Source organism: Diaphorina citri, unplaced genomic scaffold, assembly GCF_000475195.1.
Source record: "Diaphorina citri unplaced genomic scaffold, Diaci psyllid genome assembly version 1.1 scaffold1212, whole genome shotgun sequence".
Lineage (NCBI taxonomy): Eukaryota > Metazoa > Arthropoda > Insecta > Hemiptera > Psyllidae > Diaphorina > Diaphorina citri.
This window is the reverse complement of record NW_007378641.1, coordinates 67,576-84,027: the sequence shown is the minus strand read 5'-3', so window position 1 is coordinate 84,027 and position 16,452 is coordinate 67,576. Positions and strand designations below refer to the sequence as shown.

The 16,452-nt window shown below is 37.9% G+C and overlaps 2 protein-coding genes across 7 annotated transcripts; both read right to left on the bottom strand.

Annotated features, from left to right (window-relative positions):
- Nucleotides 1-1,567: 1,567 nt before the first annotated feature.
- Nucleotides 1,568-13,054, bottom strand: LOC103514734 (tyrosine-protein phosphatase corkscrew). Of its 6 annotated transcripts, none has more exons than XM_026827623.1 (11): nucleotides 11,587-11,884; nucleotides 9,136-9,371; nucleotides 8,772-8,948; nucleotides 7,811-7,969; nucleotides 7,449-7,480; nucleotides 7,227-7,336; nucleotides 5,949-6,193; nucleotides 4,487-4,665; nucleotides 3,623-3,821; nucleotides 2,551-2,700; nucleotides 1,568-1,987 (listed from the first exon to the last, which is right to left on the bottom strand). In XM_026827623.1, the coding sequence occupies exons 2-11, from the start codon at nucleotides 9,311-9,313 to the stop codon at nucleotides 1,830-1,832; spliced, it is 1,587 nt and encodes a 528-aa protein (XP_026683424.1). In that variant the 5' UTR covers nucleotides 9,314-9,371; nucleotides 11,587-11,884; the 3' UTR covers nucleotides 1,568-1,829. The 6 variants fall into 6 exon arrangements, with proteins under 6 accessions (XP_026683424.1, XP_026683425.1, XP_026683422.1 ...); XM_026827624.1 differs by lacking the exon at nucleotides 7,449-7,480 and adding an exon at nucleotides 2,856-2,942 and having other exon boundaries at nucleotides 2,551-2,613; nucleotides 7,227-7,368; XM_026827621.1 differs by lacking the exons at nucleotides 7,227-7,336; nucleotides 7,449-7,480 and adding exons at nucleotides 2,856-2,942; nucleotides 6,779-6,920 and having other exon boundaries at nucleotides 2,551-2,613; nucleotides 11,587-11,883.
- A 1,792-nt stretch (nucleotides 13,055-14,846) lies between these two features.
- LOC113469744 (threonylcarbamoyladenosine tRNA methylthiotransferase-like) lies at nucleotides 14,847-16,382 on the bottom strand. Its single transcript, XM_026827615.1, has 4 exons — nucleotides 16,236-16,382; nucleotides 15,703-15,988; nucleotides 15,253-15,374; nucleotides 14,847-14,879 (listed from the first exon to the last, which is right to left on the bottom strand). Exons 2-4 carry the CDS (start codon nucleotides 15,980-15,982, stop codon nucleotides 14,847-14,849), a joined length of 435 nt encoding a protein of 144 aa, XP_026683416.1. The 5' UTR covers nucleotides 15,983-15,988; nucleotides 16,236-16,382.
- Between the last annotated feature and the right edge of the window lie 70 nt (nucleotides 16,383-16,452).

Sequence of the window (16,452 nt, the reverse complement as noted above, 5' to 3'; positions counted from 1 at the left end):
CCCTCCCTCTCTCTCTCTCTCTCTCTCTCTCTCTCTCTCTCTCTCTCTCTCTCTCTCTCTCTCTCCCTTAGTTCTAACTTCTAATGAAATATTTCTGAATAGAATTATAATTAGTGTGAAATTGAGGAATTATATTTGCGTAAAAAAATGAGTGAATTAATTTTTAGAACATAATTCACAATTAAAATAAGTTAAGTAGGGTAAACGTAATAAATTAACACAACTTAACAGAATAAAAATATCACATCCAAAAGTATCTAATAATTCAAAGAGTGGGTTCTGGGTAGGCCCAACGTCGCGGAGCTAAAAACACACCAACACCTATCAACCATTTTTCCTTTCTTCATGAAAATTGCATTTTTTGCATTGATTTTTCATTATTGATACAATGTTAGATACATTCTCTTTTTTTCAAGCTGTTTGACAGAGGGAACTCTGTAAGTGATAAGGTCTTATCATATCGAAATCGAAGAAAGAAGGAAGACAGGATAAGAGGAAGCCAGCCGTTCCGAGAACGAACATTATCCGTTCAGGATAATATCCGCCCCGGGCGGGAATCGAGCCCGCGACCTAGCGCTTTCTTCTTCTTCTTCTTCTTCTTCTTCTTCTTAAAGTTTACAAAGTGGTTGATGGATTGTGTGTGTTGTATTTCAAGCAACGAAATTTCGAATTATAAAAAGTAATACTAGTCACTTTTGACGTGGCTGTGAGTGCACCCCAAAATAGCGGCACATGATGACCTAGACTCTGTGTTTGGAATTCAGGGTGCACTCAGCCTCGTGAGAATCATTGACTAGGTAATTTAAATAGAAGACCAGTGACAGCATTATTACAAATAATGAGATTGATGAGGTATGAAAAAATAGCATAGGAGGCACTTAGAGTATTGCAAAAATTGTTAACAGATTCATAACTTCACCAGAAATAATTCGTGATTAGTAATAGGACCAGAGCCCCTTAGCCCAACAGAAGGCAACTACATACAATTACTGTGGTAAAATTCTCCAATACAGAAATGAGCGTAAAATTTGATGCCTCAGCTTGAATTGAACCCGTGTCCTCCTGTCTACAAGGCGAGTGCCTTGACCATCACGCCACAGAGGCAGGTGATTTCTGATTTGGTATAATGAAATATGCTGGCACAATCAGATACAGTCGAACTTGAATAATAGGGAAATCAAGGGACCAATTATAATAATTATTTTCAGCAATAACGATGTCATTACTTCAAATAAATCCATAGATATTTTTTTCCTCTCTTTTGAAGACATCTTAACTTTTATGATTCCTCTTCTTCAACTGACCCTGGTTCTCCATGTAGAACTGAACTAATTCCGAGAGAGTGGCAAACTTCTCACCTCCGTACAAATCATAACAATCACCTGTAAATGAAACAAATTTATTTAATTGTTTAAATATGGTCCAGAGGTTTCAAAGAAGACTAAGAAGCAGGACCAGAGTCCCTTAGCCCAACAGAAGGCAACTACATACAATTACTGTGGTAAAATTCTCCAATACAGAAATGAGCGTAAAATTTGATACCTCAGCTTGAATTGAACCCGTGTCCTCCTGTCTATCAGGCGAGTGCCTTGACCATCACGCCACAGAGGCAGGTGATTTGGTATAATCAAATATGCTGGCACAATCAGATACAGTCGAACTTGAATAATAGGGAAATCAAGATGTCATTACTTCAAATAAATCCATAGATATTTTTTTCCTCTCTTTTGAAGACATCTTAACTTTTACTGCTAGGATGAGACTGAAAAGTCACCTCAGTAATCACATGAGATCTCGCACTATCCAGGTTCGCCTGTACTATTGTTAGTTCAGTCATCATACATTACATTGGCACATCGGATATTGGTATATTCTCTGCCCAGCTGTATGGACTTTTGTTCTTCTATGAGACGTTGGGATAAGGTTTGTATGTAATGCTGAACAGCGAGGTAGACGAATTTGTACTGGGCTTCAGTTTGAACCATGCCTGAGACGTTGGGATAAGGTTTGTATGTAATGCTGAACAGCGAGGTAGACGAATTTGTACTGGGCTTCAGTTTGAACCATGCCTGAGGACAAGAGAAACCAAAACACAATATAAATAAGGAATTTTCCTTTCAATAGTGACTGAGAATCACTCCAGGCTTGCACACCGAAGGTCCCAAGTTCGATTCCTGGCAGATTTTAAGTGGAGAAGAGAAACCAAAACACAATATAAATAAGGAATTTTCCTTTCAATAGTGACTGAGAATCACTCCAGGCTTGCACACCGAAGGTTCCAAGTTCGATTCCTGGCAGATTTTAAGTTTTTTTTTACTCTCTCCTTGGAATATGGGGGATGCTCACTACTCCGTCTTGTGAGGATAATTGAGTAGCGACCAGTAGTGGCATTACAAGAGTGAAAAGATAAGTTATAGTGTTGACAGAATTAGTAAAGAAGGCTCTTTGTAATGCTGTGATATCGACAAAAATTGTCAAAGAAGCTCTCAGCTTCACCAGACAAAATGCACATTGTTTGATCATTCTCTATTATCTATTCTAAATTTTCACCTGATCTCTGGGAGCGAACGTGTTGTATAGTTCTCTGAATGTCTATCTCACAGTCCAGACCATGTTTCTTGATTTGATCTAGTATCATATCTATCACAATGAAAGTGCCCGTGCGGCCTATACCTGCTGAACAATGTACGACGACCGGCCCTGCGGAAATAGAATACTTCATATTAGTCTAAAACCGGGCCTGTATCTCAGTTATACCTGGTCCCTGGGACTATAAACAAGGAAAAGATCAGCTAACCCTAGCCAGATAAGTAGGTAGGTATAGGGCATGAAATATTTTGCTGTTTCCAGACCATGTTTCTTGATTTGATCTAGTATCATATCTATCACAATGAAAGTGCCCGTGCGGCCTATACCTGCTGAACAATGTACGACAACCGGCCCTGCGGAAATAGAATACTTCATATTAGTCTAAAACCGGGCCTGTAAAAAAATAGGGGGTTTATACCTGGTCCCTGGGACTGTAAATAAGGAAAAGATCAGCTAACCCTAGCCAGATAAGAAGGTAGGTATAGGGCATGAAATATTTTGCTGTTTAAAAAAAATGGCAAGGAAAAAGAACGAAAAAAGCCAGGAGAAAAACGACACCAAGTAAAGGCAGGATTTGTTACCTGCATGTATATCCTGCCTTGTATTAACCTCATAGAGGAAGTTAAGTACACAGCCAGGATCACTTGGTACTCCATGGTCCGGGGAATGATAATGATATATCTTCCTTAGTTACCTGCATGTATATCCTGCCTTGTATCAACCTCATAGAGGAAGTTAAGTACACAGCCAGGATCACTCGGTACTCCATGGTCCGGGAAATGATGATGATATATCTTCCTTAGTTACCTGCATGTATATCCTGCCTTGTATTAACCTCATAGAGGAAGTTAAGTACACAGCCAGGATCACTTGGTACTCCATGGTCCGGGAAATGATAATGATATATCTTCCTTAGTTACCTGCATGTATATCCTGCCTTGTATTAACCTCATAGAGGAAGTTAAGTACACAGCCAGGATCACTTGGTACTCCATGGTCCGGGAAATGATAATGATATATCTTCCTTAGTTACCTGCATGTATATCCTGCCTTGTATTAACCTCATAGAGGAAGTTAAGTACACAGCCAGGATCACTTGGTACTCCATGGTCCGGCCAGGCTTGGAAATGATAATGATATATCTTCCTTGGTGATTCACTGCCCTTGCTCACCAGGAACTCGCGTAGAATATAATCCGTTGTGACTGACTCGTACATGTTGTTCACACACACCTGACAATATAACAGAGAGTAGATTAGAATAGTGGTAGATTTCGGAATGTTGATAATTTTTTTCCTCAAAAATTTACAAGTTCAAAATAATAATAATAATAGAACTCTTGGGTGGAAGGCAATCACTAGGCAAGGTTAACACCTTAGGCGTTCTCTACCACCTAACCCCGAGAGCTCCATTATTATGTGGTCAAATTCTCAAATAAATGAGGATAAATGGGATCGAACCCACGCCTACCTGTTTACCAGGCGAGCGTGACCACGCCGAACCCACGCCCAAAAGTGCTATAATTTCCCTAATTTTTTGTATAAAAAATGCAAAGGCGGGTTAAAAGAAGAAATATTTTTTCAGATTCCACACGAAAAACGTGCGGTATATTTCGACTTGCCTTTAGTTCGGATGAACAATAGAAGTTGCTGCAACATTTTAATAAGAAACCTTGTGATTTCTGAAAGATTTTTGCTCTCGCACAAGGAAGCTTCCGTTTTTTCCCTTCTGAAGAATCAATTGCTCTGCTTCTTTACCTGAGGGGGCAATCAATAAAGATTTCTGAATAGTTTTTCCTTTTAGTGTGCACTAGGTTTTATCTTGAAAGTAGCTCAACATTCGAAACATTTGCCTCGCAACAATCGTGAAACAAATGTTTCCTAGGTTTAACACTTACAGCGCCATAGGTTTTACTCTGATGATCATCGGGCCAGTACTTGGCACACTTGTTCTTCCCCCTCTCCATCTCTTTGGTTGTCATGACGATTACTCGTACATTCTCCTGCCACACCATGGACCAGAAATCGTTCATTGTACTCGGTAAACATCCTTGCGTTGCTATGTAGCTCTTGCCTCCTGAAATACAAAATAGAATTATTTTGTATTTCAAACGAAGAAAAATAGAATTCCTTCTAGGACTTTGTATATCAAGCCCAGGGACCAAATACAAACGGCTCTTCTCTCTATATGTGCAAAAAAAAAGTCATCTAAAGAGTTTATTAAGATAGGGGGCCACATTGCTCATAATGAATTAATGAAGGAAGGAGACTGCCGAGACATAGCCCCTTAAAAAACAATCCTGTCTCGAAAACAAAGAACACAAGATGTTGAGAAATTCTTTTTGTCTTAACTCACAAACGATTAGTCCGTGTTTGATGAAATTCGGAAAATATGTTCAACACAAAGAAAATTGACTCAGGAGATCGGACACATAAGAACCACATAGTGGCTCCTTTTATCAAAATTATTTCTTTTGCCATAACTCCCCAACTGTTCATCATATTTTGATGAAATGTGGTATTAAATATTAAATTTTAAAAGAACCACACCATGGACCAGAAATCGTTCATTGTACTCGGTAAACATCCTTGCGTTGCTATGTAGCTCTTGCCTCCTGAAATACAAAATAGAAGTATTTAACAAACGAAGAAAAATAAAATTCCTTCTAGGACTTTGTATATCAAGCCCAGGGACCAAATACAAAGGATTCTTCTCTCTATTAAAGAGTTTATTAAGATAGGGGGCCACATTGCTCATAATGAATTAATGAAGGAAGGAGACTGCCGAGACATAGCCCCTTAAAAAACAACCCTGTCTCGAAAACAAAGAACACAGGATGTTGAGAAATTCTTTTTGTCTTAACTCACAAACAGTTAGTCCGAGTTTTGTTCAACACAAAGAAAATTGACTCAGGAGATCGGACACATAACAAGTGTTTTATTAATATCATTGGTCCAGTCATTGTCCATCCAAATGAATAGGAGTGATTTGAATTGACCTTTCTGCTGATAAGAATTACTTATTTAGATTATTAAAATTTTATTCATGTTCCCTAGATAAAAATGGGCTCAGTTTGCAATGAAATCATTGAAGACATTGAGGATCTCATATCTTCTCAAGATATTTCCATCAAAGCACGATATTCCAACAAGAGCATGATCAATATCCGTGCTAAGAAACAAAAGACAATGGAGCCTAGCAAGGAGGAATACCCGCAGCCTGATTGTAGCAGTATTCCTGGAACTCAGACTATTTATATTCACACGGTGGCTCCTTTTATCAAAATTATTTCTTTTGCCATAACTCCCCAACTGTTCATCATATTTTGATGAAATGTGGTATTAAATATTAAATCTCACCGTCTTCACTTTGGATATAGTTAGCATTGATATACTCTGCTCCAGGCACATCCTCATCCACATCCTTCAGTTTAACCCGAGTGTGATCGAACGGCAATATGTTCTTGTACCGGTTCTTGTTCCGATTGTCCAACTTCTGTCCCTCCCTCCTCGTGAATAGATGGCGGGATTCTTGCTGCTGCAAGGATTCGAACTCCTCCCAGAATCCGGCCTTGCTAGAGTTCTCCTTCTGCAGCTCGGTCACTCTGTACAAGGGCAAAGGAAGAGGTCAATGTACAATTTGTAGATTCGTATAAGCTTAACCCAACCACTAGGGCTGTTTGCCTGTACACCTAAGTCTCGGAGTAGGCTTTTAGTACAAAGGTCAATGAACTATAAAATTCACTCGGGGGAAAAAGGTTTTTGGGGAACACAATATGCACGGAATGATACCTAGGATTAGGCCCGTCGCACGGCCCGTTAGTAGCGCGTAGGTGTCGTATAAGCTTAACCCAACCACTAGGGCTGTTTGCCTGTACACCTAAGTCTCGGAGTAGGCTTTTAGTACAAAGGTCAATGAACTATGAAATTCACTCGGGGAAAAAGGTTTTTGGGGAACACAATATGCGCGGAATGATACCTAGGATTAGGCCCGTCGCACGGCCCGCTAGTAGCGCGTAGGTATTCGTCTGGAAAACTAAAACCAAACCTATGAAAATGATAAAGTCCCGATTACGCGCTAGTAAAAGTCACGTACATAACTACACTTCCAATATGCGACGGGTCTTACACCCTTAAATTGTTCTTGTAGCAAAAAAGTTTATTTAACTAAAGCTATATGAAAAGTTTACCTGTCGTGTATATTAGACACTGTTATCCTGGTAGCATTGAATGGTTGTTTCAAATGCACTACGGTGCCTGAGGTTTCTACCATGGGGTTTCTCTTGTAATGCTCAATGAGTTGCGTGAGACTGTCAAACTGTTCCCCTCCACCTGCAAAAAATATTGAATTTATTGAAATGGCTCACTTTTTTTAACCATAATTGACGACGATTCTGTCTATTCCAAGTTGGTTTAGTTGTTTCCTTCACCATAACTCTCCTACAGTTTGTCCGATTTTTATTTAATTTGGCCAATATGTTCAACACAATACATAAAGAAAGTTTGCTCATACGATTACGCGCTAGTAAAAGTCACGTACATAACTACACTTCCAATATGCGACGGGTCTTACACCCTTAAATTGTTCTTGTAGCAAAAAAAAAAGTTTATTTAACTAAAGCTGTATGAAAAGTTTACCTGTCGTGTATATTAGACACTGTTATCCTGGTAGCATTGAATGGTTGTTTCAAATGTACTACGGTGCCTGAGGTTTCTACCATGGGGTTTCTCTTGTAATGCTCAATGAGTTGTGTGAGACTGTCAAACTGTTCCCCTCCACCTGCAAGAAATATTGAATTTATTGAAATGGCTCACTTTTTTTAACCATAATTGATGACGATTCTAGTAATGCTCAATGAGTTGCGTGAGACTGTCAAACTGTTCCCCTCCACCTGCAAAAAATATTGAATTTATTGAAATGGCTCACTTTTTTAACCATGACTGACGACGATTCTGTCTATTCCAAGTTAGTTTAGTTGTTTGCTTCACCATAACTCTCCTACAGTTTGTCCGATTTTTATTTAATTTGGCCAATATGTTCAACACATAAGGAAAGTTTGCTCATAAAATTTTGGACCTGATCTAATCCGTGAGGACCCCATAGCAGCTCCTTTTGAGGAATTCTTTACTTCAACATAACTCTCAAATTGTTTGCCTGACTTTGATTTACAAGCTACAACACCTGGCAAATATGTTATATCTGATGACTACACAGTACTCACCCACATCATATTTCTCAGCTTGACATCTTATCATAACATGGGTGACTTTATCATCTGTGCGTACTGACAATACAAAGTCACCAGGTTTACTTTGAGATTCTCGCACAAGGAAGCTTCCGTTTTTTCCCTTCTGAAGAATCAATTGCTCTGCTTCTTTACCTGAGGGGGCAATCAATAAAACAATAATAACTATACATTTTGGTAAGTACTTTCATTTATTAACAGCCCAACAGCTATTGAAAAAATACAACTAGGTAATCTAACTTTGTACGGTCCATACTAGTGTTTCTACAGTTTGTCCGATTTTTATTTAATTTGGCCAATATGTTCAACACATAAGGAAAGTTTGCTCATAAAATTTTGGACCTGATCTAATCCATGAGGACCCCATAGCAGCTCCTTTTGAGGAATTCTTTACTTCAACGTAACTCTCAAATTGTTTGTCTGACTTTGATTTACAAGCTACAACACCTGGCAAATATGTTATATCTGATGACCTAACAAATGTTATCAGGAGTACTTAAGAAGAGCTGATAACAGTCTTAAATCTAACCCCCGATACTTCTGGAAGTTTGCAAATGTTACCTGTAAAACTGATGGTTTTCCTCAGTTTATGTATTGCCGGGTTTACTTTGAGACTCTCGCACAAGGAAGCTTCCGTTTTTTCCCTTCTGAAGAATCAATTGCTCTGCTTCTTTACCTGAGGGGGAAATCAATAAAACAATATTACCTATACATTTTGGTAAGTACTTTCATTTATTAACAGCCCAACTGCTATTGAAAAAATACAAATAGGTAATCTAACTTTGTAGGCTCTATACTAGTGTTTCTATTTCTAAATGTTTGGTTTCAACTTGGACATTAGGTTATTCTTCCACAAATGAATTTAGGTTTTTTTTCTATTTTTTTATTTATGAAATTTTATACCTATCATTGAGGCTGGTCTTCCTATGTTACTCACCCGAGAGTTGTCCATGGAACCATCGCTCTGTGGTGGGATCTGCACAGCTCAGTGGATACTTGAGCTCAATAACTTCCTGATTCCTCTTCTTCAACTGACCCTGGTTCTCCATGTAGAACTGAACTAATTCCGAGAGAGTGGCAAACTTCTCACCTCCGTACAAATCATAACAATCACCTGTAAATGAAACAAATTTATTTAATTGTTTAAATATGGTCCAGAGGTTTCAAAGAAGACTAAGAAGCAGTAGAAGTGAAATCAAAGGAATTAATAACATTACCTAGAAAAAAGTTATAAATTTACTGCAGTAAATACCCCAAATAATTACTCTTCACAAACCGCTGTAGATCATACAACCTCTCACCTGTGTTTTGTATTTTAATATGTGTAACTTCTCCGTTTAGTCTGACTGATAGTGTGAAATCTCCTGGATTACTGCGGGAAGGTCTCACAAGGAAAGATCCGTCATAGCCTCTTTCTAGTAGTAGAACTTCTGCTTCAACTCCTGATATGCTTGGATGAAACCATCTCCGAGAAGACATGTTAGATGTAACCTTGCAAGGTCTGCATGTACTTTACAAGTTCAATGTGTGACAGATCCTATGAAACAAACATGTAAAAAAGAAAAATGTTAGAGTAAAACCATCAATCGTGCAATTCTGGAGGACAGTTACAGTGATTGAGGCACTTTTTGGGTAAACATATAAACAGATGGGTGTAGTATCCATCTGCAAGGCATTGAATTTGAAATTTAAGTTTTTTTTTTATTTTAAGAAAAAATGTTAGATCATGCTTGGAGCATTGCCCAAACATTCACTGAGAATTCTCAGAGGATAGGTAACAAATTGCTGATGTGAGACTGACCTGGAGATCTAGTTTTTTTTTTTTTTCTCTCTCTCTCTTTTTTTTAATTTTCCTGATATGCTTGGATGAAACCATCTCCGAGAAGACATGTTAGATGTAACCTTGCAAGGTCTGCATGTACTTTACAAGTTCAATGTGAGACAGATCCTATGAAACAAACATGTAAAAAAGAAAAATGTTAGAGTAAAACTATCAATCGTGCAATTCTGGTGGACAGTTACAGTGATTGAGGCACTTTTTGGGTAAACATATAAACAGATGGGTGTAGTATCCGTCTCAAGCAAGGCATTGAATTTGAAATTTAAGTTTTTTTTTTAGTTTAAGAAAAAATGTTAGATCATGCTTGGAGCATTGCCCAAACATTCACTGAGAATTCTCAGAGGATAACAAATTGCTGATGTGTAATTTATTTTTGAAAATATTGTACCAAATACATGAGACCTTGCTTAGACTGCGGGAGTAAAGGGACTTTTCAGTCTCATTCTGGCGGTATAAACAGGGTATATTCTATTCTATTCTAGTTTTTGAAAATCTTAGACCATTTTTTTTTCAGGCCCTTTCTTTGGGTCTGAAGCCCTTTCTTTGAGTGTCTGGAGATCTAGTTTTTGAAAATCTTAGACCTTTTTTTTTTTTTTCTTTTTCAGGCCCTTTCTTTGGGTCTGAAGCCCTTTCTTTGAGTGTTCTTAAATAACTTATTATGAGCTGGAAAGTTAGAGAACACATAGGTATTTAACCTTTTTTTCACTTTAATCTTTTCTCAAATTTATCTAAGTATGCTTTGCATTTTACCAATCATACCTTCACATCCAATGCTTCTTCCTTTCTCTCAAGTATTCTTCAACCTTTTTTCCCAACCTAAGCTTTGGTATTTCCCTGTATTAAAAATTTTGAGAACATTCATTGCATTTAGAAACTAGCTCCATACCATAAGAAGTTACGTTTGAACACTACCTTTTGTACAATGTCATCAGAGAGAAATAATAATAATTTTCACAGCAAAATCTCAAGTCCACTTTTCTGAAAGTGTGAGTTTTGTTCTGTAAATATTAGATCACAAATTAAAATGAAAATAATTTACCTACCATGATGTCACATTCAAAAGACAAGACAAGCTCTTGTTTAACAAGATATTAAACCAGACTGATCAGTAGGTTTTTAAGAAAAAGAAAACACCCAACTTGAAAGAAAACACTTAAATATAAGTAAACCTTCCAAGATATTAAACCAGACTGATCAGTAGGTTTTTAAGAAAAAGAAAACACCCAACTTGAAAGAAAACACTTAAATATAAACCTTCCAAAAAATGATAAGCAACACTCTGTTCAAGTAGCACTGTTTAGCAATCTCAGGTTCTTACTGAAACACACATCTAGTCCCCACACCTTAATTCGGTACACAATCTATTAACTAGACGTACACGTACAGGTAGTGCTACATTACTATTGATGGTCTTTACCTTGAATTCATACATGTGGTACAGTTCCTATCAGAGAGGTAAGATATACAGTATTCTGTATAGTGACCAGGTGTTAGCAGAGAATATACCAGGGCAGAATTCATACATGTGGTACAGTTCCTATCAGAGAGGTAAGATATACAGTATTCTGTATAGTGACCAGGTGTTAGCAGAGAATATACCAGGACAGAATTCATATATTTGGTACAGTTCCTATCAGAAAGGTAAACTTAATATCCTACAGTACTCTGTAATACTAATAAGTTAATGAATGAATGAAGAATTTCAAGTTTGCACTGTTTAGCAATCTCAGGTTCTTACTGAAACACACATCTAGTCCCCACACCTTAATTCGGTACACAATCTATTAACTAGACGTACAGGTAGTGCTATGTTACTATTGATGGTCTTTACCTTGAACACATTAAAATCAGAGATGTGATTATTCATCTTCCTACCCAATACCTGGAATTCAGATGAGGTCTGCCTACATACCTAGAGATGTGAGATGAATAGAAGTAGACCCCACAGTAGTAGTATGGCCATGAACATGAACAATGCCAAGATACAACTCACAGCCAGTGATAACAGTAGAACAACTTTGGATTTTTGGAGAGGTGATCTTCACACTGCTGGTAGGTAGGTAACTGTCAACTAACAAAAAAGGAAAGGCTTTCTTATTTCTTACTTTCTATCACTTTTGAAACTTGAAAGATCTAGATTTGATTCACAAAATTAGAATAGTTTTAAAAATTCAAAAGAAAATTTCTGATTTTGGATTTTTTTTTTTAGAATTTTCTGCTTCGTGATTGGTCGATTCTTCATTTTGATCAGTGGCGAATTCCTAATTTAGGTACTGTGTGCAAAAAAAATTCCCTATCCCCTCCCGTATGAGCTCTACGACACTGAAAAGGCGGCCATATTTCCTCGTGTGATACGAAAACAGCTGAGTGGGAAATTTTACAGGAGGGATTTTTTTGCAAGGGACTTTTTTTTGGCCGGGCCAACTTGACGCAAAACGGATTTGTTTACTTTTTGAAAAAATGATAAGTGATAAAAAAAAAAAAAAATCTTGAGGTAGGTATGGAAGATTGAAGATGAAGATTCAGAAAAGTTCTCGAAAATCTGAGGATGTCAGCTCCTTTTGAGTAAGGAGGAGCTTAAGGCTTAATCCTGGATCATAATCATTCACCAACGTTTCTCATATTTTCACACAGGCAGTAAGTACAAAACTAAAGTCAAATAGGCCTTTTAACAATGAGATGGTCTCAGGTCTCATACCTGAGCAATTTTCTAATATTTCCCAAGACTTCAGTATAGTAGGTGGCACTTCTATGTGGCAAGTGTTTTAATATCATTGGTCCAGTCATTGTCCATCCAAATGAATAGGAGTGATTTGAATTGACCTTTCTGCTGATAAGAATTATTTAGATTATTAAAATTGGAACTGAACTAATTCCGAGAGAGTGGCAAACTTCTCACCTCCGTACAAATCATAACAATCACCTGTAAATGAAACAAATTTATTTCATTGTTTAAATATGGTCCAAAGGTTTTAAAGAAGACTAAGGAGGAATAGAAGTGAAATCAAAGGAATTAATAACATTACCTAGAAAAAAGTTATTAATTCACCAAAATTTACTGGAGTAAATACCCCAAATAATTACTCTTCACAAACCGCTGGTCTTTACCTTGAACACATTAAAATCAGAGATGTGATTATTCATCTTCCTACCCAATACCTGGAATTCAGATGAGGTCTGCCTACATAGACGTACCTAGAGATGTGAGATGAATAGAAGTAGACCCCACAGTAGTAGTATGGCCATGAAACATGAACAATGCCAAGATACAACTCACAGCCAGTGATAACAGTAGAACAACTTTGGATTTGTGGAGAGGTAATCTTCACACTGCTGGTAGGTAGGTAGGTACTTAACTGTCAACTAACGAAAAAGGAAAGGCTGTCAGTGTGAACCTCGTAGTACGGAGACCAAACAATCGAGGCATATTCGAGAAGAGATCTGACCAAAGCTTTGTACAGAAGACAGAAAGTAATCAGATCACCTTAAAAGTAGGAGAGAATACTGTATCCTGGACTAGGTATTTCTGGACTCTTGAACTGACAAAAATCATCATTTTTTCAGATGATAAAAACAAGGCAGACCTGTGGCTGTTGAATTCCTGCACTGTGAAAAACCCCGCTGTAGATCATTTCAGGTAATCACACTCCAGGTATGACATTTCATTATGTAATGAGCAGAGGATTTTATGTCCACCTTCATGGTCAAGGTACTATTACCTGGATGTAGGATTTGGTATGCGCTATGTAGTTGATGCTATCATGTGCTTCATCTGAAACGAGTACACCCTGTATAGTACCCAGGAGATGAGAGTAGGGAGAATAGGACTGGAACAAATCCGTCAGACGCTTTGTACGTTTCTTTACCTGGGGGGAATAAAAAACAAGAGTCTATTTGTGACCGCTCGAAGCGAAGTGAGGTTTAAAGTTCATCTACATGGTCAAGAGTACTGACTCTAAACCTGGAGGTGCTGGGTTCAAATCCTGGCCAGGGTGGAAATTTTCCAAGGGAAATGAAGTAAACATGGTCAAGAGTACTGACTCTAAACCTGGAGGTGCTGGGTTCAAATCCTGGCCAGGGTGGAAATTTTCCAAGGGAAATGAAGTAAAATAATAATAATAAAAATACACAAAAATCCCCTTTTCTTTGCAGAAACCTTCTTCTAAATTTCTTCTTCAGGTTCCTCTCCTATCGGAGGTTGGAAATCATGATGGCAATCATCTTTCTTTCTTGCAATCCTCAATCCTTCTAAATTTATCCAAGGTTAAAAATTTAATATCAATTAGGAGGAGAAGAACAAGAAGAAGAAAGAAGAAGAGAGAGAAGGAGGAAACAGTTGGAATGTGGCTAAAGCTAATCCCAAGTCACAAATTAATTTCAGGAATGAGATTGAAGCAGGTCGGAGGCAAGGCAAGCATGTAGTACTGGCAGGTTGTGTACCTCAGGGTGCTCCTAAAGCAGACTTCATCCAAGGTCTCAGTATTATCGGTGTGCAGCAGATAGACAGAGTTGTTGAGGTGGTGGAAGAAACATTAAAAGGTATGGGTACAGCAGGGTCATATTCTATAAATACTCTTTATTTCTAAGGGAAATGAAGTAAAAAAAATAATAATAATAATAAAAATACACAAAAATCCCCTTTTCTTTGCAGAAACCTTCACCTAAATTTCTTCTTCAGGTTCCTCTCCTATCGGAGGTTAAAATCATGATGGCAATCATCTTTGTTTCTTGCAATCCTCAATCCTTCTAAATTTATCCAAGGTTAAAAATTTAATATCAATTAGGAGGAGAAGAAGAAGAAAGAAAAAGAAAGAAGAAGAGAGAGAGAGAGAGAGAGAAAAGGAGGAAACAGTTGGAATGTGGCTAAAGCTAATCCCAAGTCACAAATTAATTTCAGGAATGAGATTGAAGCAGGTCGGAGGCAAGGCAAGCATGTAGTACTGGCAGGTTGTGTACCTCAGGGTGCTCCTAAAGCAGACTTCATCCAAGGTCTCAGTATTATCGGTGTGCAGCAGATAGACAGAGTTGTTGAGGTGGTGGAAGAAACATTGAAAGGTATGGGTACAGCAGGGTCATATTCCATAAATACACTTTGCATTTGATTTCTCAAATATAATAATCAAATCATCTTCATGAATTATTTGTGTTAAAGCAGGGAGCTTTTTAACAACTTTAGTCAGTGTCAGTATGACTTGTATCATCAATCTTTTTACATGGGTAATGACACTAAGTACTTGATTTAATAACTAATAAATTGTCCTCACGAGGTTGAGGGCGCCCCAAACTCCAAGCATAGTGCCCCAAAAAACTTTGATCCGGCCGGGAATCGTACCCGGGAACTCCGACGTGCAAGCCCAGTATGATAGCCCAGCACTCGGCCACGTATTTGTGTTAAAGCAGGGAGCTTTTTAACAACTTTAGTCAGAGTCAGCATGACTTGTTATCATCAATCTTTTTACATGTGTAATGACACGAAGTACTTGATTTAATAACTAATAAATTGTCCTCACGAGGTTGAGGGCGCCCCAAACTCCAAGCATAGTGCCTCAAAAAACTTTGATCCGGCCGGGAATCGTACCCGGGAACTCTGGTGTGCAAGTCCAGTATGATACGCACTCGGCCACAACCTGAAATGATCTACAGCGGGGTTTTTCACAGTGCAGGAATTCAACAGCCACAGGTCTGCCTTGTTTTTATCATCTGAAAAAATGATTTTTGTCAGTTCAAGAGTCCAGGATACAGTATTCTCTCCTAGTTTTAAGGTGGTCTGATTACCTTCCCAGTTGACCCTTCCAAAGGTATGTAGGTACATCATGTAGGTAGGTGATCATAACCACACCATCCTCTTTCATTATGATTTTTTTCATGAATAATTCCCCCCCCCTTTTTTTTAAAAAATCTTAATACATTTCATGACATCTGGGTAGAGAGCCAGTGCCATTGACAAGACCTTAGCAGTGTACCTCTATCAAACCTTTTTTTCCCATGAGATAAACAAGGTTAGTATCTAATATTCTATTCTGTTTACCTGTTATTTTGTACCCATAGGATACCAACTGCCCCGCCATGTATTCACTATCCGAACTATTGTGTGTACAACCCCATGTGTGAATATAAATAGTCTGAGTTCCAGGAATACTGCTACAATCAGGCTGTGGGTATTCCTCCTTGCTAGGCTCCATTGTCTTTTGTTTCTTAGCACGGATATTGATCATGCTCTTATTGGAATATCGTGCTTTGATGGAAATATCTTGAGAAGATATGAGATCCTCAATGTCTTCAATGATTTCATTGCAAACTGAGCCCATTTTTATCTAGGGAACATGAATAAAATTTTAATAATCTAAATAAGTAATTCTTATCAGCAGAAAGGTCAATTCAAATCACTCCTATTCATTTGGATGGACAATGATGACTGGACCAATGATATTAAAACACTTGCCACATGGAAGTGCCACCTACTATACTGAAGTCTTGGGAAATATTAGAAAATTGCTCAGGTATGAGACCTGAGACCATCTCATTGTTAAAAGGCCTATTTGACTTTAGTTTTGTACTTACTGCCTGTGTGAAAATATGAGAAACGTTGGTGAATGATTATGATCCAGGATTAAGCCTTAAGCTCCTCCTTACTCAAAAGGAGCTGACATCCTCAGATTTTCGAGAACTTTTCTGAATCTTCATCTTCAATCTTCACATCTCAACTCAAGATTTTTTTTTTTATCACTTATCACTTTTCAAAAAGTAAACAAATCCGTTTTGCGTCAAGTTGGCCCAC